This window comes from Aspergillus aculeatinus (genome assembly GCF_003184765.1).
Source record: "Aspergillus aculeatinus CBS 121060 unplaced genomic scaffold BO66scaffold_58, whole genome shotgun sequence".
Classification (NCBI taxonomy): Eukaryota; Fungi; Ascomycota; class Eurotiomycetes; order Eurotiales; family Aspergillaceae; genus Aspergillus; species Aspergillus aculeatinus.
Genome location: NW_020291527.1, coordinates 104,543 through 124,486, shown reverse-complemented (window position 1 = coordinate 124,486; position 19,944 = coordinate 104,543). Strand labels below are relative to the sequence as shown.

Here is a 19,944-nt window from a genome sequence, read left to right as displayed (position 1 = left end):
GTACATAAGCATCGGTTGAGTGGCGTAGTTAGTTAACTTATCCAGCATGTGTCACCATGATGCTGTTGTCTTTGCTGTCTCTTTAACTACTTGACCTCACGTATGTAAGCGGACTTTCAGTGCCGAAATGGCCAGGTGCCAAGACCGAAGCTCGTCGTCGTCATCGCCGGCGTGTCTCCACAATTCCAGGGTCACGTTATTTTGCCCGATGTCCCTTGACCGCTTCCCCAATTTAGTGCTCCCCCCCTCCTGCCCGCTTTCCCCCGATCGGTTTTAGTGGTGATGGAAATGGAAATAGAAGAGAAGCACGCAAAGGAAGGAAGGAAGGAAGGAACTGCTGCCAGTGACTGGGCTCCATGCAGCACGGGCAGGCCAGACTAGCAACCTAGCACATTAAGTACTGTACTATACCTAGTACCTATAAGTTACCCAGTAGTCTTTGTAGCTCAGTGCTAATAATAAACCCCCTACGATCCCGCCGCCCGCCGCCTCACTACAACTTTACTACTACTAGTAACCTACTCATTAGTTACTGCCACTGCCGATTCCCCGGCCCAGCTAATTATTTCCTTACTACTCAATATTAACTCCGACCATACCACCACATCCTCCCCTCCAACCACCACCACTCCTTCTCTTCCTCTTCCTCTTCTTAACTACTTTACCTTTACCTCCAGTTCCCCCCCATCCCATCCTTGTGGATTGCTTTCTTATCACCTGTTCCTCGTGAGTAATTCTTGATCCACTTTTCAATATCAAATTTCAATTTGTCGTGTTGTCTCTCCCACCCTTCCAAGTCTCCGGAGCGCGCAGTGGGGGTGGTCTACAAACGAGCCCGTGACGCTGGAATGGATATACTACTCAGTATAATTTCAGACATGTCTTAATCACCGAGACTCTCCTCTTCCAGCCCCGTGTTTCATTCCTATTAGCTGTTGTAATGATGTTTGCCCAACGGGCGTACTCTTTCCCCCCCCCCCCCATAGCACACACTGTACATGCTCTTCCATCTGGTGTTGTTGTTGGACCACGAAAGTCATTTATTCTGCATTGCTAGCTGAGAACCATCGTTTTTGGGGATTAGTGGTCATCCATGAGCTTCTACTTAGGGTCGATTGTTTACTGATCCCAAGCACTGACGTCTACAGGTTACTCAGCTCTATTCCCTCGCTTCCGCCGCAACTCAACTCTCTCGCATCCTACGTCAGTCTCCGCCGGCTTTGGACCCAAGGCTTTGCCCTCTGCTTTTCCCCCCCTCCCCGCGCGCCGCCGCCGCCGCCTCCGCAAATCACCCTTCTAAGCCACTTCTTCTCCCTTTCAACAACCCCCCCCCCCCCCCCCCCCCCCCCTTCTTTCCCCCCCCCCCCCCCCCCCCCCCCCCCCCCTCCCCAAATCCCCCCTCTAACCCCCTTTCTCCCCCTTTCAACACCCCCCCCCCCCCCACCCCATTCTTTTTAAACCCCCCTTCCCCCATCCTCCCCAAATATCTTCAGAAATACAATCAAGCTGGCAGGAAGTAAGCGCCGAAGTTTTTCTAGCCAGGGTGGGTTGCTGAACCGAATGTTCAGTGGCTCCTCGAGCCCACCCAAAGATAGATCCGACACAACAATTGCCCGCTCCGGTGCTATTGACACGCCGCCTCTAAGCATTCGCACCGAGGATTCCAGCGTCACCCCCAAGAGATTCTCTCCGCCAGGTGGCTTCTTCACACGGAGGACAAGTGAGGATCAGGGCCCTGGCAGTGAGAAGAAGCGCCGCAGTAGCACGGTCACGAAAGCTGCCTCATTCTTCACCAGCGCCAAGAACTCCTTCAGCCTGTCAAGCAGTCCACGTGAGAATTCCTTCAACTATACCATTCAAGAGCAGCCTGGCCTGGCGAAGTTTGGGAGCATGGACCCTGCCTTGAGCGTTCCTCAAGGGTCATTGAATAACTCGGCTGGTGAATCGCATCCCACTGCACGCTCGTCATTCAGAGTCGGCGTCACCGAGGACCGCAATCGAAAATGTCGCCGGACTATGGAAGATACCCATGCCTATTTGTACAACTTCCTGGGGACTCCCGCACTCTCAGCCCAGGGTGAAACAGGCACGAAAGCGATAACCATTCCTACTGGCACTTCTCCCACATCCGAGAAATCAACCAGCGTGGTTGAAACCGACAATGGATACTTTGCCATCTTTGACGGACATGCAGGCACATTTGCTGCTGAGTGGTGCGGAAAGAAGCTGCATCTGATCCTCGAAGATGTAATGCGCAAAAATCCTAGCACACCCGTTCCGGAGCTTCTCGATCAGACATTTACTAGCGTTGATCAACAGCTGGAAAAGCTGCCCTTGAAGAACAGTGGATGTACTGCTGTTATTGCGCTGTTGAGATGGGAAGACCGAGTGCCCAGCTCGCATTCTGCCACGGGGTCATCTGCCCTCGCATCCGCCGCCGCCGCCGCTGCCAAGGCCGATACAGATTCCGATGAAGCGGGCGATACTCCTACCCAGGCTGCCGTCTCTGGAGCACTTCCCAAACTACAGGAGAAGGCGGCTCGTCAGCGCGTCCTCTACACTGCCAACGTTGGGGATGCACGCATTATTTTGTGTCGCAATGGCAAGGCACTTCGTCTGTCTTACGATCACAAGGGCAGCGACGAGAACGAAGGAAAGCGGATAGCAAACGCCGGAGGATTGATCCTGAACAATCGCGTTAATGGTGTTCTCGCTGTGACCAGAGCTTTGGGCGATGCGTACCTCAAGGATCTCGTGACTGGACATCCGTACACCACAGAGACTGTTATCCAGCCAGAGTCGGACGAGTTCATCATCCTGGCCTGCGATGGGGTAAGTCTTCCATTCACCAGACTATTCGTCATAGTGTTGCTGATAGAGTAATTTCTAGCTTTGGGATGTGTGCAGTGACCAGGAGGCTGTCGACCTCATTCGGAATGTGCCCGATGCCCAAGAAGCGTCTAAGATCTTGGTTGATCACGCGCTTGCACGTTTCAGCACTGACAATCTTTCTTGCATGGTCATTCGCTTCGATACGGAACGTGTCAAGGATGTGGTCAACCGCACCGCTGAGCCCATCGGCGTCGAAGGCGATCAGGAAACTGAGCACGGTGTCAGCGAGGCTGACAAGATCGTTGAGTCAGCTCGAAAGAGTATGGCCAAAGCGGGAATTACGGACAATCCGGAGAAGGCTGAGAAAGTCCAGGAAGAAATCCTCGAGAAGATGGCGAATGAGCAGCCCGAGCCTGCACCAGCCATGAAGGAAGACAGCGGTGCCGCGATTGCGGATAAGTTGAAAGTGCCTGAACCCAGGAACCCAACTGCATAAGTACTCTGGAGTGAACCCCGACGCTGTGTATTGTTCTACTTAAAGTCGATAGAAGGACTGGGCTCTTCAACCCGGCCCGTTTTCTCGCTACAAAGGAGTTCTTTTTCGCTTCTGCTCCACTCTTCCACTTTTGACTTTCCATCTTCTTTCTAACCATGCGTCTCTGGTGTCGATCGCGGGCTTCCTACTTTGTTGTTTTATTCTTCTCACACTGGGCCAGGGAAAGGTGCCGCGACAACCCGTCCCCAATCCTGCCTGCTTTTTGCCTTCGTTTTCCACCACTTTCTACTACCACTGGATCCCCTCCAGCGATTTCCACCTTCGCTCCAAATCGCTTCTTTCCGTCTGATTTGACATCTAGGGCCTTGGACTCCCTTGGCTTCGCCGTGAACGCGGAAAACGAGGACAGACCAGCTGTGCCACTTGACTTGAACTTGAATTATCAGCTGGTACTCTTGTACGCTACATATCGATGTATATTTGATCCGCAGGTCTGAAACAGAAGATGCATGAATCAAGCCTCCTCCGCAGACGTCTCGTCGTTTAGCTTTTCATCCGTCTGGGTAATGGATGAAATATTGAACCAATTCCAATTGAGTGTTTGTGTGCTAAACGCCATTGCATCATCTCCTCGAACAGGGAGAGAGAGAAAAAAACTAAAATCTAAAAATACATTTTGTATCATGTAGAAGAACAGGGCGGTTATTTCGCAAGTATGTATATCGACACACACACACACCCACATTGAGGAAGCCATCAAGTACAAAAGAAAAGGAAAGATCCCGCGAGGTGCTTAGTTCTTCTCAGGGACGGCGTCGGCCTCGGCCTCGACGCCCTTCTCCTTGAAGGCGTTGTCGGCCAGGATCTCGATATCGCCGCTGTGGATGCGCTTCTGGCCGGGCATGACATGGTCGCGGGTGAGATCCAACTCGCCGTGGCGGACGCGGTCGGGCCACTGGGCGGCGAACTGGGCATCGTGGAGATCGGTCCAGAGGATCTTGACGCCGTTCTCGGCCTGCAGCAGGGCGGCGGTGGCGGGGTCGTCCTCGACGACCTCCTGGATCTTGTAGTCGATCTGGGGCTTGCTCAGGACCTTCTCGAAGTCGGCGACGCGGGCGGCCTGGCGGGCGGCGACGGCGGCCTCCTTGACGCGGGCCTGGCGGCGGCGGCGGCGGGCGGCCTTGCCGAGGTAGCCGCGCTGGCCGCTGGCGAAGCCGTTGGCGATCTCCTCGGCCTGGATGTCGAGGACGGCGGCGACGTCGGCGACGGAGGTGGCCTTCTGGTTCATGACGACGCGGGCGCGGTCCTTGGGCTTCATCAGCCACCCCTTCTTGTCGGCCCACTCCTTGTCGAACTCCTCGGCCTTGTGCGGGTCGCGCGGCCGCTTCTGCGCCAGCCACTCCTCCGTGATGGTGACCATCTCGCGCGGCGGGGCCAGCTGCCGCTGCATCGCGAACTCGCGCAGCAGGTGGTAGGCCCGCAAGCCGAGCTGCGCGCTCGTGAAGTGCACGCTGTAGTAGGGGACCCACATGTCTTTGCGCAGGGTCGCCGGCACCGTCTTCTTGCCGTGGTAGACCAATTGGCGGAGGACACTGTTTTTCTAATGTAGAGGTAACAGAGAAGAGAGTGTGTGTCAGTGTGTGCTATTCTGAAGAAGAGGGGGAATAATTCTTGTTGTCTCTCTTTTTGTTTTTTTCATGTTTGATGCTTCGGGAAAGTTGTGGGTTCGGGAGGTTTGTGCTCACATCCAAATATCTCGTCAACGAGTACACCACCTGGTTGGTCCGCATGTTGTGATAGACGAAGATGTTCTTGCCGTGGGTCAGGGCGTTCAGGGCCTTGCGTAACCGCGTCCCCTCCAACACCTGGTGTGTCTTGAAGGCATTCGAGAACCGGTCGCGGCGCCGTCCCTGGATGACGGTGTGCTCGTCGATCGGGGGCCGACGCACCACGTTCCATGTGCCCATCTTGGTCGGGTCCAGGACCTTCTGGATCGGTTGCAGGATCTTCTTCATCGTGCCGCGCTTGGGGACGGCGGCTTGGGTGGCTGGCGTGGCCATTGCGGCCGGGGTTTGCGCGGTGGGTGTGTGTGTTGGGTTGGGTTGACTTTGTTGCTTTTCTGGTGCTCCGGGTCGGGGGAAGAGGTAGATGGATCGGTAGGGTTGTGGTTGTGGTCTCTCTTCACTCTATCAGATATTCCCGGGATCCGATAGAGGAGGAATTGGGTGGAATGGGTGTAGAGGTGGAAGTGGGTGAGGCTCTCTCACACCCGGGAAAGTCGAATAGGCAAGTTGCAAGTTTGGAGATCGGCCAGGAAAGGCGGATCAATTTTTCGACGGTTTCCCCGAACGGGGCGGTCGATTCCGCCCGCCTTTTCTGGACCACCAACTGACGGACGGGTCAGCCTAGCTTACGGGGAGTACTTGTGTTTGCTTTGCTGCACTCCCTCCAACTGCTTGCATCAATCGCTGCGGCGTGCGATCAGCTTCCCTACTTTACTTTCCCCCCCCCCCCCCCCACCTCGACACATTACGTCGTTTGCGATACTTAATTCTTTGACTCCTTCTCTGCCTCTCTTTCTCTCTCTGTTGACTGTCGCTCTAAGAAGCTAGTTGGTTTTGCTTTGCTAGATACCCAATTCCAATTGTCGTCATTTCATCTGATCCTTCTTGCTTCCCCTACTCCGTCCTTGTCTAGGATGATCGGGCCAATACTGCCTTCGCAGTGCGACAGCTAAGCTTGCCTTGCTTTCTCTTTGACCTGCCCGCGATGGCCGATGACAATGCAGGCGGTCGCCGTGAAAGACCTTGGCATTTTCCTCTGGTACCTTCTGGCCGTGTCATGTTGATTGTGTCTATCCTCGGGCCAGACAACTGATTACCGTCTGTCTAGAATCGCAAGCTGCGACATCTCCAGAGCATCTCCGTCCGCAACCTCGTCGTCACACCACCGCCGACCAAACCTCGCGGGAAACCCATCGATGACGAAGATGTACCCAATTCATTGCAGTCGCCTTCCAAAGTCCCGATCGCCGATGTCAATCATTCCCTGCACCCGTCGCGCTCCTTTACCGATCTGAAGTCGTCGGCAACCACCAACCATCGTTCCGGGAGTCATAAGCAGGCAGCAGCAACACCACCACCACCACCCGCAGGCCCCCCATTACGACAATGGCATCGGAGGAACACCATGCCGTGGAATGCTCCCAATCCTCGCGCGAGACAGACGAAGCTGGAAGAGATTACAAGCAGTCGCATGGCCGATACCTGGTTCTCCCTCCACTGCGACGGCGTCGAGGAGCCGGTCTACGTGAGCGAACCGGTCGAGCATGCTACGAACCCTAGCTTCCGGTCTTTCGATCTCAACATGTGCGGCCCGTCAGTGTCACGACGGGATCATCTGACTGTCAAGCTCTGGGCCAAGACCCAAGCAATGGGGGACTTTGTGCTGCTGGTGGAACTGCGTTTATGCTTGCAGTCACTCCAGTTCCTGGGGAAGTCGCTGGATAGCTTCCATCAGCCGCTGCCGGTGAACTCCGTCCTCTTCCACTTTGCCGACGGTGTGTACACGAATTTGACCGATCTCCCACCGGTCCTGGCTGCTGTGCCCGTACACTACTCCAAAACGGCAGATGGCGCGGCGATGTCGACCTCGTCGTACGAGGCGCTCATGAAACTGGCCAATCTGGATGAGTGCATCCAAGATGCGCTCACCACCAGGGACCGGATTGAGGCGCAGATCAACTCGATCCTCGACAGGAAACAACGCGGGGTGGCCGCCGCCGGGAATCTCTCGCAGGCTCGGAATAAACTCGCAGTCACCAAGCATGCCATTGCTACCGAGCGCCGGCATCTCCACAGTGCTGCAAGGCGTAGGGATGAATTGGTTAATAGCATCAAGACCAGAAGAGAGGCCATGGAGCATGGGCGTGATGTCCAGGCCAGGGCCAGGAGCCACCTTCCCGATGCGCAATCGAAACTGGGCTCAAGTGCCAGGCTACTGGATAAGAACACTGAGGACTCGAAGGGTCAGATCCGGCGTATCTCGGAGGACTTGCTGACGGTCTACCCGATCGAGCCCATTCCCAACAAGCCACTTGCCTTCACCATCGCGGGCCTGGCTTTACCCAACTCGGATTTTACCGACGTCGACCGCGACGAGGTGGCGGCGGCCCTTGGATATACCGCCCACCTGGTCTACCTTCTATCCTTCTATCTCTCGACCCCGATCCCATACGCGATCAACCCGTATCTGTCGCGCTCGTTCATTCAGGACCCGGTGTCTGCATCGCTGCCCCAGAGGACCTTCCCCCTCCACCCAGCCAGCGTGCAGTACCGATTCGAGTACGGCGTGTTTCTGCTGAACAAGGACATCGAGTTCTTGCTGAATGTACAGGGTCTACGCGTCCTGGACATCCGACATACCCTTCCGAATCTCAAATATCTGCTCTACGTGCTCACGGCCGGCACGTCGGAGATTCCGGCCCGCAAGGCGGGAGGCATCCGTGGGCTTCTCCCGGGACGATTGACTCCCAGCATGTCTCGACGCGGCAGCGAAGAGAGTGTGGCGACGCGCGAGTCGGTCGTATCTCGCAAGGCGGTGATGAGTCCCGCTCCCAAGATGAACGGGAGTTTGGTGATTGATAGGACCAAACCGGCGACGACGGCCATCCCTAGCTTCCCCGACACGGCTGCTTCTTCGGTCGCCTGAGCAGAGCGCAAGTGGCCCGCCAGCATTGACTCTGGAGTGAATGCTTGGTCCTTTTTAAGAATCTGGGGGTGGTGGGCGGCGCATATTATCTAATATTTCTACTTTGTTGGCGTAAGACATGATTTTGTTTCGTCTTTTCTCTTCTCTTTTTTCTTTTGGTTTTTCTTCTATCGGATGAATTCCATTGGAGAGTTGCTGCATTACTTGGATTAGCGTGACTGTGACCGGGGGTGTTCGTTCCCTTGATCCGCCTTATCGCAGCCAGCCATTGCACAGCTGAGGTCGGTTGTTGCTTTCTCACCTCCCAGCTGTATTCGTGATGGGTTGGTTGCTTAGTGTATTGTACATATTTTATCCGTTTGGACGTTATGGGTCCCCACTGTATCTGTAGGATATGAAAGACTATTGACATGCGATGCAGCCGTGAAAGTATACGTATACCTTGGTCGTCACCGCTGGTTTTCCTGATCGGGGGAATTCTGGACTGGATCCCGTGATTCTGACGAGGAATAGCCCGGAGTTTATTAGGATTACGATTGATAACAGATATAAGCCAGCATTCAGTCAGAGGCTGGCGATTTGTTTTTACCCCGCATTTCTCAGCTGACGGAAGAACTGTCCGGGTGGTGTTGGTCCAAGAAGTTGTGATTGAGTGGTTGTGGTGGTAGTGGTGCATCTTGAAAGGCATAAGTTGATGTGATGAATGTTGCTACTATTCTTGGTAGAAAGGACAATTAGTGTGTTGTTCAATGGTTGAAACTTGATTTTCTTTTTTTTCTCCATTCTCTCTCTCTCTCTCTCTCTCTCACAAACACTCTCCGCATTTTGAGAGGTTGGTCGTATCTCCACTTGCTTCTTTTCCTTTCCTTCGCGGTCTCTGGAGGGAGACTAAGGTAAACTTTCCGAGGGAAAGTGAGTGAGTGGGTGTGTGTGTGGGTTGGGTTGTTGTGAAGAATAGAGAGCACTGCCGGACTAAAGAGAGAGAGAGATAAGGGAAAAGCAAAGGAAAGGTTGCTTCACTGCTGCCTGGGGCCGGAAAGACCACAACAAACGGTTGTGCTGCTGCTGCTGCTGCTGCTGCTGCTGGTTCTTTCTGTTGCTTATTGCTGTTCCCGGCCTTACTCTCTCTCTTCCCCCCCCCCCGTCTTGCGTCTTGCCTTAATATTATTTTGTCCCCCCACCGCTTTTTCTCGGTCGCTGTCCGTCCTCCGACATAGGAGACTCATCATGGCAGCACCTGCGAATACCGGCCCTCAGGAGCCTCTCTATTCGCACAACGGGCAAGACCAGAGTCAGAAGTCTCCATCGCCCCAGTCCCAGGCCCAGTCCCAGTCCCAGTCGTCCCAGCATCGTCGTGGATACCAGGCCTGCGACCCGTGCCGAAAGCGCAAGGTGAAGTGCGACCTTGGCAGTAAGAGAGATCCCCTGTCCCGTCCCCTCTAATTTTTTCCCTTACCTTTCATTTGTGTTCCCCGGACTTTCTGGCTAGAATTATGCGGTCGCGAAATTCTACTTGAATGGAGAAACACTAAATTCTGATTCTATTATCTCCTCAGGTGTGGATAATCCTCGTCCTCCTCCTTGTGTGCGATGTCGCCGCGAAAGCAAGCGTTGCGAGTTCTCCGCGACGAGGCGCAAACGCAAGCCCTCGGATGCGGACGAGACGGAGGATGCGGCCCTTCGTCGCGATAAGCGGATGATGGTCGGAGAGGTCATCTCCAGCCACGACTCTAACAACAGCGATGGATCACCGTATATACCCTCACTGGAGCATGCGTCCTCTTCGACTGCCACTGCTGCTGCGGCGGCACCTTCTACGCTAGACACCAACAACAACCACACCCTCGGCCATCCGCGACTCAAGTGGTCGGAAAGTTCACCTGCCGCTGCTCAATTACCACCACCAACTGTCGGCAGCCACCACCAGCGTTACACTACTACCACCACCCCCTCCACCTCCACCACTACCAATAATCCCCAGTCCACGCCCGCAGCACATTTCGCCGATGCGCGGAGTAACCGTCTGTCGGTCTTCTCGGCCGCGGAGAGGAGCCATGCGCCCAGTTTCAGCCTCGAGGGCGGCCAGCCCATGATGAACCGCACCGCCGTCGAGCTGCTGTCGCCCGCCATCAGCAACAGTCACGACGCCTTGCACCTTCTGTCCGAAGCCGCCGGCCGCACAGAAGACCTCAATCGCCAGAGTTTGGAGAATCGTTACGGAGCGCGCCAGTCGGTCTCGTCGTTCAACTCCCCCATGTCCCCGCTCACCCAGGCGGGCACCCCGCGCAGTGCAGGCGGGTCGTTGTCGAGACCCCAGCGGTCCGGCACCGTCCCCGTCGGGGGTGGTTATTACCAGGCTGGTGGCGCCGGGGTGATGGATGGCGCCCAGCATCCGGATGGTCGTGGGCAGGCGGACGCGACGGAGAATGCGCCAGACCCGGGCTTCGTGGATGCGGTCCGGGCATGGTCGCGATTGCGGTTCGTTCGTGCCGGTTGGCTGTCGGTGGAAGAGGCTATGGCTTATGTTGCATAGTATGTATTTCGGTTGCTTTGGTGGACAAATCTCCCTCGTACTGATGGATATGGCAGCTACTACGAACACCTGGCTCCCTTGAGTCCCATCGTTATCCCGGACTTCTCTCACCCGTCGACGCATCGGAGTCTGCTTACGGATGAGCCTGTCCTGGCGGTGGCGATCTTGACAACCGCGTCGCGGCATATGAAGCCGAAAGGCGATGGGGCTTATACACGGGCGTTCTACATCCACGATCGGCTTTGGTCGTATCTCCGCGGTATGATCGAGCGTCTCTTCTGGGGCCAGGAGAAGTTTGACAACAACGGCATGGGGATCAGCCGGCCGCGGTCGTTCGACCTCGCGCCTACGTCTGCCAAGGTGAATCACAAGGGCAATCTGCGGTCGCTCGGTACTATCGAAGCGCTGCTTGTCCTGACCGACTGGCATCCTCGAAATCTCCATTTCCCTCCAGGTGACGACGAGAACGCTCTCCTGGATCTGGATGCTCACACGCAGAGTCGATACGAGCGAGAGCTGGAAACTGATGCGGAGAACACGGCGAATCGTGCCCCCAACAACGCCGCGGAGGGTCGGCTCGCCTTCCAGAAATGGCTCGAACCCGCCTGGCGGTCGGATCGCATGGCTTGGATGCTGCTCAGTACGGCGCAGGCGCTGGCCTTCGAGCTCGGAGTCTTCGATCAGAAGAACGACGCCAAAGCTGCCGTCGAATCTTTGTCCGAGCAGACTCGCAAACGCCGACTACGCCGTCTGATCCTCGTCTACATCACGCAGAGCAGTGGCCGCTTGGGAATCCCGTCCATGCTGCCCCTTCCGCAGTGGACCAGTGACATCCAACCGACTCCCGTGACGGGCGCGAAGGGCAGTGATACCATCGTCGACCGCATGCATGACTGCTGGATTGGAATCTCCAAGATCATGTACCAAAGTAATCAGCTGCTTTTCGCATCGAACGAGCAGACCTCGGAGCTTATCCGGAGTGGACGGTACCGGGATCAGATCGATCGGTTCCAGCCTTTTTTGAGGGAATGGCGACATAACATCGATACCATTGATTGTAAGTGATTTCCTAGGATTCCCATTCAAGATGCTAACCGGACCAGTGGCGCCCCCTATGAGGAACATCCTGATGATTGAATATGAGTATACCCGTGAGTTGTCCTGTGCTGTGTTGTAAGGTAGTGTGACTGACGGTCCAGGGCTCTACGTCAACTCCCTGGCGCTTCAGGCGGTGGTGGATCGGTGGACGACGATGTCAAACGAAGCGGCCCAGAGCCAGATGTCACGACCGAATGCGGGCCCGTCGGCGAGCGGAGTTGGGTTTCACGTGCTCATGGAGTTGTATCGGGTCAACGAGCCTTACATCCAGGAGGTGGTCGATGCATCGCGCAAGATTCTGCAGACGGTGCTGGAGGTGCTTGTTCCTGGGGACCATCTCAAGCATGCGCCGGTGCGGACGTGTTTCCGCATTCTGTCGGGGATGATCTTCATTCTCAAGGTATGTATAGTGTGCGTCTGTCCGCCGACGGAATCCGCGCTGACATTTGCACACCTAGACTTTCACTCTGGGTGCCAAGGAGGATGATGTGCGTGTGTCCCTGGACCTCCAGGACCGCACCATTGAGGCCCTGCGGACCTGCGTGGTTGACGATGTGCACCTCAATCATGCCATTGCGCGACTGTTGGAGCTGTTGACGACCAGCATCCGCACGCGCTTCCTCCGGTTCGCCCCGCTGGACCGCGGTGGGGACGGGGAGCAGGAGCGCCCGTCGGCGCCGGTGTCACGACATCAGTCGCCGCGGCCGCGCGACGGACCTCCGGGCCGTCGCGAGGGGTCCAGTCACACCTGGACGCCGGCGCAGCAGACCACGCCGGCGCAGAACCAGAACCTGGGGTATGTCGACGGGACGAGCCAGACGGGGACGACCAGCATGAGTTCCTCGGTGCATGACCCCCTGGCGGCGATTCCCGCGCAGTCGATCAACTCGTCGCACATCAACGTCTCGTTCATGCCCCCTCCGCCGTCCATGTACCACAACTACTACGACCCTAGCGCGACCCCGCCTGCAGGGGAGATGGAAGGGGGCGGCGGTGCGGCGGCGGCGTCCGCCTCGACGACGACGAGCAACAACCACCACAACAACAACGTCACCGCGTCGCAGTCGATGCCGGACAACAACCCCAGCACCTCCGGCGGACTCCCGGACTGGTTCGCGCTCCCGCTGGATCAGTTCTTCAACAGTTCCACCGCGGTAGTGGACCAGGGGCTGGGCGGCACGGGCCCGATGGTGGGGGAATTCGACATGTTGGAGGTCCTGCTTAATGAACAGTATGATGGTGTGGGTGTTGGCGTTGGCGCGGAGGGGAACGATGCTGCCGCTGCCGCTGCTGCCAACCTGCCCTCGCAGTTTTTGTCATCGTGAGATCCGATGTATTTTGGGGAGGGTTTGTAATTAGGAGATAAGGGGACGCAGAGTGGGTGGTATGACTGTACGAATTACGATATCATATTTTTTTTTTGGTGTTGTGTATCTCGATTAGCTAGGTCTGTGGTTGTATTGTACTACACAATCTACTGCTGCTGCTGCTGCTGCTGCCGCTGCTGCAGGTCTCAGATGCGTCATTTCGGGGCCCGGTTACCTCACCCACTGTTATCATTTCTAGTCGGTATGAGGTTATCAGTGCGTTTATCAGTGCCGATAGTCTATCTCCTGACCCTCACGGTCACTTATTTGAGTGAAGTAGTCCCTGTGGTGTCGGGGTCTGGTGTAGTAGGGGTTCAACTAAGGGGGGGTAATTGTTTAGCAGTGCCTTAGCCAAGCCAAGTCAAGTTAATCTAAAATCCCAGGGTCCAATAATTCATCGTGGTATTCTGGTTCACTCGCCACGGACAGGTAAATACCTTAACTTACTGCTGACTCCTGCCCTGACAACTTGGCGAAAACCGCCCATCTCCGCGGTGTAATTGGTTCGTAGCGAAAGTGAGCGATGTGCCGGGGCCGGACGGGGGGGCCGTCCTACGGTACGAAGTAGTAAGCGGGTACTAAATAGTAGGTAAGTTATTCAGCTCCCCTATCCTTATCAGTGATTCTAAATCCGGAGTCCCGGTGGTTTTCGAGGCTCGAGCCTTTCGATAGAGGACTGGGACTGGGACTGGGACTGGGACTGGGACTGGGACTGGGACTGGGACTGGGACTGGGACTGGGAACAGGGTCTCGAGTCACATTCATTTGCTGCAGCCCGCGCGCGCAGCCTTGTAATTTCCCCCCTCGACCCTGCAGGAAGCATATCAACAGGGCACCAGACCCTGCAGGATTTTGATTTGTGCAGATCGGGTGGGGGTCCAGATTTGGCGAATGAGGATCCTGGCATTAGGGGATTAAATTGACCATTGGCCGTTGAAGTCAAGTGTGAGGGGTACCTAGTACTGTACTGTACGGTAGCTGTAGGTGAAGACCGGAGGCTGCCGAGGCCGAGGTCGAACTTCCCGTTGCAACTGGCATGGGTTGGTTATGTTGCATTGCATATATTATGGTTACCCACTTGGGGGGTGGACAGGACAGGAGCACCGTCGGAGGTTTGGGTCTGGGCATTTTTAGTTTGGTTTAGTTTACTCTGTTGATGCCAATGGCTCAGATCATTGTGATGTTGTAGGCTCAGGGTCTTGGGGTAGGCAGGCTTGGCTTGGCTGCTCCCGTCTATACCGTCTATAGGGCTTCTTAGGGTTTACTTAGGGCTGTGCTGGACAGTACTCCAGAGTACTGTTGCTGGATCCCAAGGAGATGATTGGGGTTTGAGGCACAGTGCGATATACTATCTTCTCTTCTTTTGATGGAACGAAGTAATGGTTTATTCAATAGGGGTTCTGATTGTTTGGAGACAGTCTAGTTCAGGCACAAAGAGGGGGAGGGAGAAAGATCCCTGAGTGTTCCGGAGTCCGTTCGAACGTCCGCCAGCGTCAGACGGAGTAGCTACATACACTTCACCTAAAAGTATATTCGCTGAAGAAGACGGGAGGGGGGCGATGAGTTGGAGCGTGAGGATTGGAGCAAGCAATTTCTTGGTCTTCTTGGTACTCTGGTGAAGACTGCAGAATCTCTTATCCCCAATCAAGCTACTCGCGAAGGATTGCCAGGCACGGGCAGTCTGATGCTCGACGATGAGTGGTCACTAGCCATATAGTCTCGTGCTTGGCGGAATCGGGGCGGGGGGGATAACCTCATGCGGATAAGGCTGGCCATTGGACAACTCCCCCCACTAGATTAGCGGCGATGATCGTCGGTCTTTGCTTCCTGATGGATTGGTAGTGCTCCGGCCTCCGTTGGCGTGATTGAGGGGACTGAGACATTTCGATATTACCCTTGGCCGTAGTATACACTCGGGGAGATAGAGCATGGTCGGTCTATGCTCGTGCTTGGAAGAGCATGTATGCAGAGTGTAAGGACTGGGGATGTACAGCACGGCTGCAGAAGGTATAAAGAGCACTCTGAAACCCGCTTCGATTGGGATTCTCTTCTTCATCCAGCAGCAGCAGCAACAGCGGCAGCAGGTCCTTCTCCTTCTCCTTCTCTTCCTCCTCTCTTCCTCCTCGTGATATCTGCTTGAACATCCCCTCATCATGGTCGTCCTCAACAAGGCTGCAGCCCTTCTTCTGGGTCTGACCACCGCCGCCACTGCGGCTCCTCTGGCCGAGACGCAGGCTTCTGTCCCGGTCAAGAACTTCTCCGTCAAGCAGGTCGAGAAGGAGGGCAGCAAGGGACGCACCGTCAACCTGCCGGGTCTGTATGCGAATGCGCTGGCCAAGTATGGCGCCCAGGTGCCCGCCAGCGTCAAGGCCGCCGCCGTCAGTGGCAGCGTCGTGACCACCCCGCAGGCCAACGACGTCTCCTACCTGACCCCCGTCACCGTGGGCAGCTCGACCTTGAACCTGGACTTCGACACCGGATCCGCCGATCTCTGGGTCTTCTCCTCGGAGCTGGCCGCCTCCTCGCGCACCGGCCACAGCATATACACCCCCGGCAGCACCGCCCAGAAGCTGTCCGGCTACAGCTGGAGCATCTCCTACGGCGACGGCAGCTCCGCCAGCGGCGACGTCTACAAGGACAAGGTCACCGTCGGCACGGTGACGGCCAGCAGCCAGGCCGTCGAGGCCGCCAGCCGCATCAGCTCCGAGTTCGTCCAGGACACCGACACCGACGGTCTGTTGGGTCTGGCCTTCAGCTCGATCAACACGGGTAAGCCTCCCTCTCTCCTTACTGTTTCGTTCATCAGGTGTACTGATCCAGCGGTGCAGTCTCCCCCCGGGCCCAGACCACCTTCTTCGACACCGTCAAGTCCAGCCTGGACAGCCCCCTCTTCGCCGTCGACCTGAAGTACCACGCCGCCGGCACCTACGATTTCGGGTTCATCGACTCCTCCAAGTACACCGGCTCCCTGACCTACGCCAACGTCGACGACTCCCAGGGCTTCTGGCAGTTCACCGCCAGCGGCTACAGCGTGGGCTCGGCCTCCCACTCCTCCTCTTTCTCTGCCATTGCTGGTACGTTGCCTGCCTGTCCCCTTCTTCCCAGCTATAAATGCCCCCCTCCCCCTTAAAATCTCATACTTATGGACGCAGACACCGGCACCACCCTCATCCTCCTCGACGACTCCATCGTCTCCACCTACTACAAGAGCGTCAGCGGCGCCTCCTACAGCTACAACTACGGCGGCTACGTCTTCTCCTGCTCCGCCAGCCTGCCCAGCTTCAGCGTCAAGATCGGCTCCTACACCGCCGTCGTCCCCGGCAAGTACATCAACTACGCCCCCATCTCCACCGGCAGCTCCACCTGCTACGGCGGCATCCAGTCCAACGAGGGCCTCGGCCTGTCCATCCTGGGTGATGTCTTCCTCAAGAGCCAGTACGTGGTCTTTGACTCGCAGGGTCCGAGAATCGGGTTCGCCGCGCAGGCTTAGGTTATTTGATTGGGGTTGTGCGACTGTGGATGTGGGTGATGCTTAGTTGTGGTCTAGCTGGTGGTCTATGTGGGCGTGGATATGGTACTGTATATAGTACTGTACATAAGGGGGGTGGTGAACATATGGTCTGGTCGATGAATATATGTCTTTGATGTTTATGGTTCTGTGGATAAATGGATTTTGGTGTAGACTTGTTTTTTGCAGTGTAATTGGAGGTCTCGGTGCAGTCCTGTACTTCGCGAAATAAAGTTAGGTGCCATGGAAATTTCTGCGGTAGCGGTCGATGCTCCATCGTCATTTGCTTTAGTACCTGCGCAACTGCAGGAAGAATCGGCGCAGGTGGGAAGGATCGACAGATGAGATCTTGGTCGACAGCGTCGCAGCCCTAAGAAGCATCACGCCGGCGGCAGCAGAGCGTATCAGGCATCGACGACCCTCCATGGGAGCTGTTGCCACTCAAGGAAGAAGTGCCATAGGCCATAGCTGGATCCGGGGTTATGCACTGGCTAAGAATGGTATGTATGTCTCCATTGACCCCATGCAATCCTGGGGTGAGTATGTAGCGTGCGTGATGTGCCTCCCAAGCCGCACGAGGCTATATTTACAGACTGAACGCAGATATAATATAAGCGCCCGGATGGTCTAGTGGTATGATTCTCGCTTTGGGTTTGCAGCTTAAATGCGAGAGGCCCCGCGTTCGAATCGCGGTTCGGGCCACTTCTTTTTTTCGCTTTCGATGTGGTGTGCCTGCCCCCTTCCCTTCCTGTGGGATCTTCGATCTGAAAAGTTAGGTGTTTTATTTTGATAGTGTATCTGTCTTGATCTAATTGCTGTCGTCTGGCTAGTACTCCATTCCGTGTTCTTGGGGGGTTTTATGCTGGTTGTTTTGCCGCGGTTCTCCGGAGTGGTTTACCAGATAAGTTTGGAGAGCGCGAGGGGAATATAACTTGCATTTTCGGATCACTCGCTTTTCCTCTCGTGTGCACTCACCACCTTATTTTCATCCCATAAGAAATCCCGACAGAGACCAGAGCAGATGTGGGGTGAGCAGGAGTCGAGCACCGCTCTTTCATTATGGAGTACACCCACCGTCGCCACGGGAAGTAGTCTGTTCCCCTGCACCAGGAAATGACCAGTCCCGCGAGCTGGATACACGCCCCGAACATAACCTCAGGCATACGGACGGAATGTACTACTATGCGATATGCAATCCAATTTAAATCCTCAAGCGAGAGAATGATTGTAGAAGGGCCAGTTGTATCAGCACAAGGGAGAGTGGTCCATCGTCAACGTCTGAGGCATGACAGCTCCAGCTGGCCAGGCCCAGCTGTGGACTTTCAAATATTCTTCGACATCAGGGCTACCCACTCTGGGTGCTATGATTCAAGGCAGTGACTTGTTTTGATGCTCCATGACTACAGACCGCTGCTCGATATGTGACTGTGAGAGAGTAGGAGCCAGCAAAGGGTGCAAGGCAGGTACAGTCAGGATCAGCTCTACGCCTCCGCTCTGATGATATCCGCCGCCCTCTCCGCCACCGCGTACACGGTAGACATGATATTTGCCGCCGGGATCAAAGGAAAGATACTCGCATCGCAGACACGCAGGTTGGTGGTTCCGTACACCCGCAGGCGCTCGTCCACCACGCCTCCTTTCTCCCGGGCAAGCATGGCCACGGTGCCACATGAATGATAGGTGGTGGTGGCCGTGTCACGGAGGTATCTCTTGGCGGAGTCGAGGTCCGTGAGAATGGCGTCCGGGTGATTGCGGCGGCCATCGGCAGCCAGATAATCCGCGAGCGGCCTCCGACCGTGGAGGCGCTCCACGTCCAGCAGGTTCCGGGCCATGATGTCCAGATCGAGCGGGTTCGAGAAATAACGAGGATCGATGGTCGGGGGCGCGTCCGGGTCCGCCGAGGCGATATGCACCGCTCCCCGGGAGAAGGGCAGACTCTGGGAGAGGCCCAGGCTGAGGTAATTGCCCGGCAGAAGCTCTTGGCCGACGAAGCTCTTGCCGTCCTGGTGGAGGTTGGCCTGCGCCAGGAACATGAACATCGAGCAGGTGGGCGCATCCATTCCCCCGTAGATGTCTCGGATCACTTCGTGGCGAGCATCGGGGTCACCGGGGAAGGTCTCGAGATGCGCCCGCTTCGCTTCCTGGTGGCCATGAAACTCGATGATAGGCATGTAGGCGCAGGATTGCACGCCGCCCACGGTCATGGGCCCGGCTTTGTGCTCGGCATACAGTTGCAATGCAGTCTGGATCGCGTCGGGCTCCTGCCGCAGAAGCGGATCACCGGTGACCACCCCGGGCTTCACCTCGAAGCTGATCCCACTCATGAGATGGTCCTGGAGATTCTCGCCGACGCTGGGGTTGTCGATCACAACCGGAATGTTGAACTTGTCGAGAATGGCTTGACCTCCGATGCCGGACAGTTCGAGCAGCCTTGGAGTGTTGAGGGCCCCGGCAGTCAGAATCACCTCCTTTTTCGCCTTGACGACTGTAGCTTGTCCTTCAATGTCTGCGTCCACTCCCGTGGCGGTAACCCCTTTCTCTCCCGACTCCAGACGAATGCGACGGGCGATCGCGTTGGTGAGGATGCGCACGCTCGGACGCTGGCTGGAGGGCACGCCATAGCCCGTGGCTGCATAACTGCGGGTCTTGGTTTCTGCATCGACAGCGGCCAGGTTGGAGTAACCGCCGGTTGAGACCCCTGAGAAAGGATCGCCGGTGATGCCGTAGCCCATTGCTCGAAACGTGTCCACCCACGCCTTGGACAGCGGGTCTTGTCGTACGGCTGGGAAGGAGACCTTGATCGGGCCCGACGTTCCGTTGACCTCGGGGTCAACCCAGCTGGTGCCGATATGGTCCCGGGTGTTTCCGTCTGGCAGCTGCAGGGTGAAGGCCTTGCGGTAGTACGGGGAGAGAGTCGCCCAGTCCCAACCCGTTGCACCCAGTTTCTCCCAGCCATCGATTCCCGCCTTGGTGGGCGCGATAAATGCCTGACCGTTGATCCCGGATGAGCCACCTAGCAGCTTGCCCTGAGGCTCTTTGATGACTCGATTCCCGAGAGCAGGCTGATGATCGAAATCAGCATTCGTGCTTGGCACGTGAGGCAAAAGAAGCATACCTGAGGCGTGGACTGATACTGCCAATCTGCTTCGGACCCCATCAGGGTGGTCCAGAGGGCCGGGGTCTGAACTCGGGGGTCCTCGACTAGGTTCTTCCCTGCCTCCAGGACGATCACAGAGCGGGCCGAGTCGCCCTCGGACAGTCGAGCAGCGAGAACGAGACCGGACGTTCCCCCTCCGACGATCACGTAGTCGGCTTCGAGCGGAGTGTCTACTTGAGGGTCCATCGTTGATGGGGTGGGTGAAATAGACAGGGTAGCAATATGTAATTAGGGTACTATGGG

The 19,944-nt window shown here is 56.3% G+C and overlaps 7 protein-coding genes and 1 non-coding gene across 8 annotated transcripts; 5 read left to right on the top strand and 3 right to left on the bottom strand.

Moving 5' to 3' along the window:
• Positions 1 to 1,560: 1,560 nt before the first annotated feature.
• On the top strand, positions 1,561 to 3,328 carry ptcG (type 2C protein phosphatase PTC1; the record flags this gene model as incomplete). The annotated part of the gene is made up of 2 exons (XM_025644161.1): positions 1,561 to 2,832; positions 2,891 to 3,328. The coding sequence occupies 2 exons, from the start codon at positions 1,561 to 1,563 to the stop codon at positions 3,326 to 3,328; spliced, it is 1,710 nt and encodes a 569-aa protein (XP_025499595.1).
• A 793-nt stretch (positions 3,329 to 4,121) lies between these two features.
• Positions 4,122 to 5,744, bottom strand: BO66DRAFT_431770 (mitochondrial 54S ribosomal protein mL67; the record flags this gene model as incomplete). The annotated part of the gene is made up of 2 exons (XM_025650606.1): positions 5,074 to 5,744; positions 4,122 to 4,928 (listed from the first exon to the last, which is right to left on the bottom strand). The coding sequence occupies exons 1-2, from the start codon at positions 5,386 to 5,388 to the stop codon at positions 4,122 to 4,124; spliced, it is 1,122 nt and encodes a 373-aa protein (XP_025499594.1). The 5' UTR covers positions 5,389 to 5,744.
• Positions 5,745 to 5,848: 104 nt separating this feature from the next.
• On the top strand, positions 5,849 to 8,439 carry BO66DRAFT_358336 (putative UV radiation resistance protein (UVRAG)). Its single transcript, XM_025644928.1, has 2 exons — positions 5,849 to 6,151; positions 6,221 to 8,439. Exons 1-2 carry the CDS (start codon positions 6,098 to 6,100, stop codon positions 8,036 to 8,038), a joined length of 1,872 nt encoding a protein of 623 aa, XP_025499593.1. The 5' UTR covers positions 5,849 to 6,097; the 3' UTR covers positions 8,039 to 8,439.
• BO66DRAFT_196876 (uncharacterized protein) lies at positions 8,081 to 9,148 on the bottom strand. Its single transcript, XM_025642498.1, has one exon. It carries the CDS (start codon positions 8,724 to 8,726, stop codon positions 8,124 to 8,126), a length of 603 nt encoding a protein of 200 aa, XP_025499592.1. The 5' UTR covers positions 8,727 to 9,148; the 3' UTR covers positions 8,081 to 8,123.
• Positions 9,149 to 9,226: 78 nt separating this feature from the next.
• Positions 9,227 to 13,196, top strand: BO66DRAFT_395162 (Zn(II)2Cys6 transcription factor domain-containing protein). The gene is made up of 6 exons (XM_025648159.1): positions 9,227 to 9,449; positions 9,595 to 10,570; positions 10,628 to 11,628; positions 11,675 to 11,722; positions 11,771 to 12,069; positions 12,128 to 13,196. The coding sequence occupies exons 1-6, from the start codon at positions 9,266 to 9,268 to the stop codon at positions 12,992 to 12,994; spliced, it is 3,375 nt and encodes a 1,124-aa protein (XP_025499591.1). The 5' UTR covers positions 9,227 to 9,265; the 3' UTR covers positions 12,995 to 13,196.
• Positions 13,197 to 15,018: 1,822 nt separating this feature from the next.
• Positions 15,019 to 16,686, top strand: BO66DRAFT_382813 (pepsin-like aspartic protease). The gene is made up of 3 exons (XM_025646028.1): positions 15,019 to 15,805; positions 15,865 to 16,110; positions 16,189 to 16,686. Exons 1-3 carry the CDS (start codon positions 15,190 to 15,192, stop codon positions 16,524 to 16,526), a joined length of 1,200 nt encoding a protein of 399 aa, XP_025499590.1. The 5' UTR covers positions 15,019 to 15,189; the 3' UTR covers positions 16,527 to 16,686.
• Positions 16,687 to 17,160: 474 nt separating this feature from the next.
• BO66DRAFT_t281 lies at positions 17,161 to 17,245 on the top strand. Its single transcript has one exon. It is a non-coding gene; the product is annotated as a tRNA-Pro (tRNA).
• Positions 17,246 to 18,025: 780 nt separating this feature from the next.
• BO66DRAFT_333047 (GMC family oxidoreductase) lies at positions 18,026 to 19,887 on the bottom strand (the record flags this gene model as incomplete). The annotated part of the gene is made up of 2 exons (XM_025644159.1): positions 18,026 to 19,606; positions 19,660 to 19,887. The coding sequence occupies 2 exons, from the start codon at positions 19,885 to 19,887 to the stop codon at positions 18,026 to 18,028; spliced, it is 1,809 nt and encodes a 602-aa protein (XP_025499589.1).
• Between the last annotated feature and the right edge of the window lie 57 nt (positions 19,888 to 19,944).

Coding starts and splice junctions, on each gene's coding strand:
- BO66DRAFT_358336 (XM_025644928.1), top strand. CDS start 6,098: ATGGCCGATGACAATGCAGGCGGTCGCCGTGAAAGACCTTGGCATTTT. Junction 6,152..6,220: donor GACCTTGGCATTTTCCTCTG/GTACCTTCTGGC, acceptor CCGTCTGTCTAG/AATCGCAAGCTGCGACATCT.
- BO66DRAFT_196876 (XM_025642498.1), bottom strand. CDS start 8,726: ATGCCTTTCAAGATGCACCACTACCACCACAACCACTCAATCACAACT.
- BO66DRAFT_382813 (XM_025646028.1), top strand. CDS start 15,190: ATGGTCGTCCTCAACAAGGCTGCAGCCCTTCTTCTGGGTCTGACCACC. Junction 15,806..15,864: donor CTTCAGCTCGATCAACACGG/GTAAGCCTCCCT, acceptor CCAGCGGTGCAG/TCTCCCCCCGGGCCCAGACC. Junction 16,111..16,188: donor CTCTTTCTCTGCCATTGCTG/GTACGTTGCCTG, acceptor TTATGGACGCAG/ACACCGGCACCACCCTCATC.
- BO66DRAFT_395162 (XM_025648159.1), top strand. CDS start 9,266: ATGGCAGCACCTGCGAATACCGGCCCTCAGGAGCCTCTCTATTCGCAC. Junction 11,723..11,770: donor GATTGAATATGAGTATACCC/GTGAGTTGTCCT, acceptor CTGACGGTCCAG/GGCTCTACGTCAACTCCCTG. Junction 12,070..12,127: donor GGATGATCTTCATTCTCAAG/GTATGTATAGTG, acceptor TTGCACACCTAG/ACTTTCACTCTGGGTGCCAA.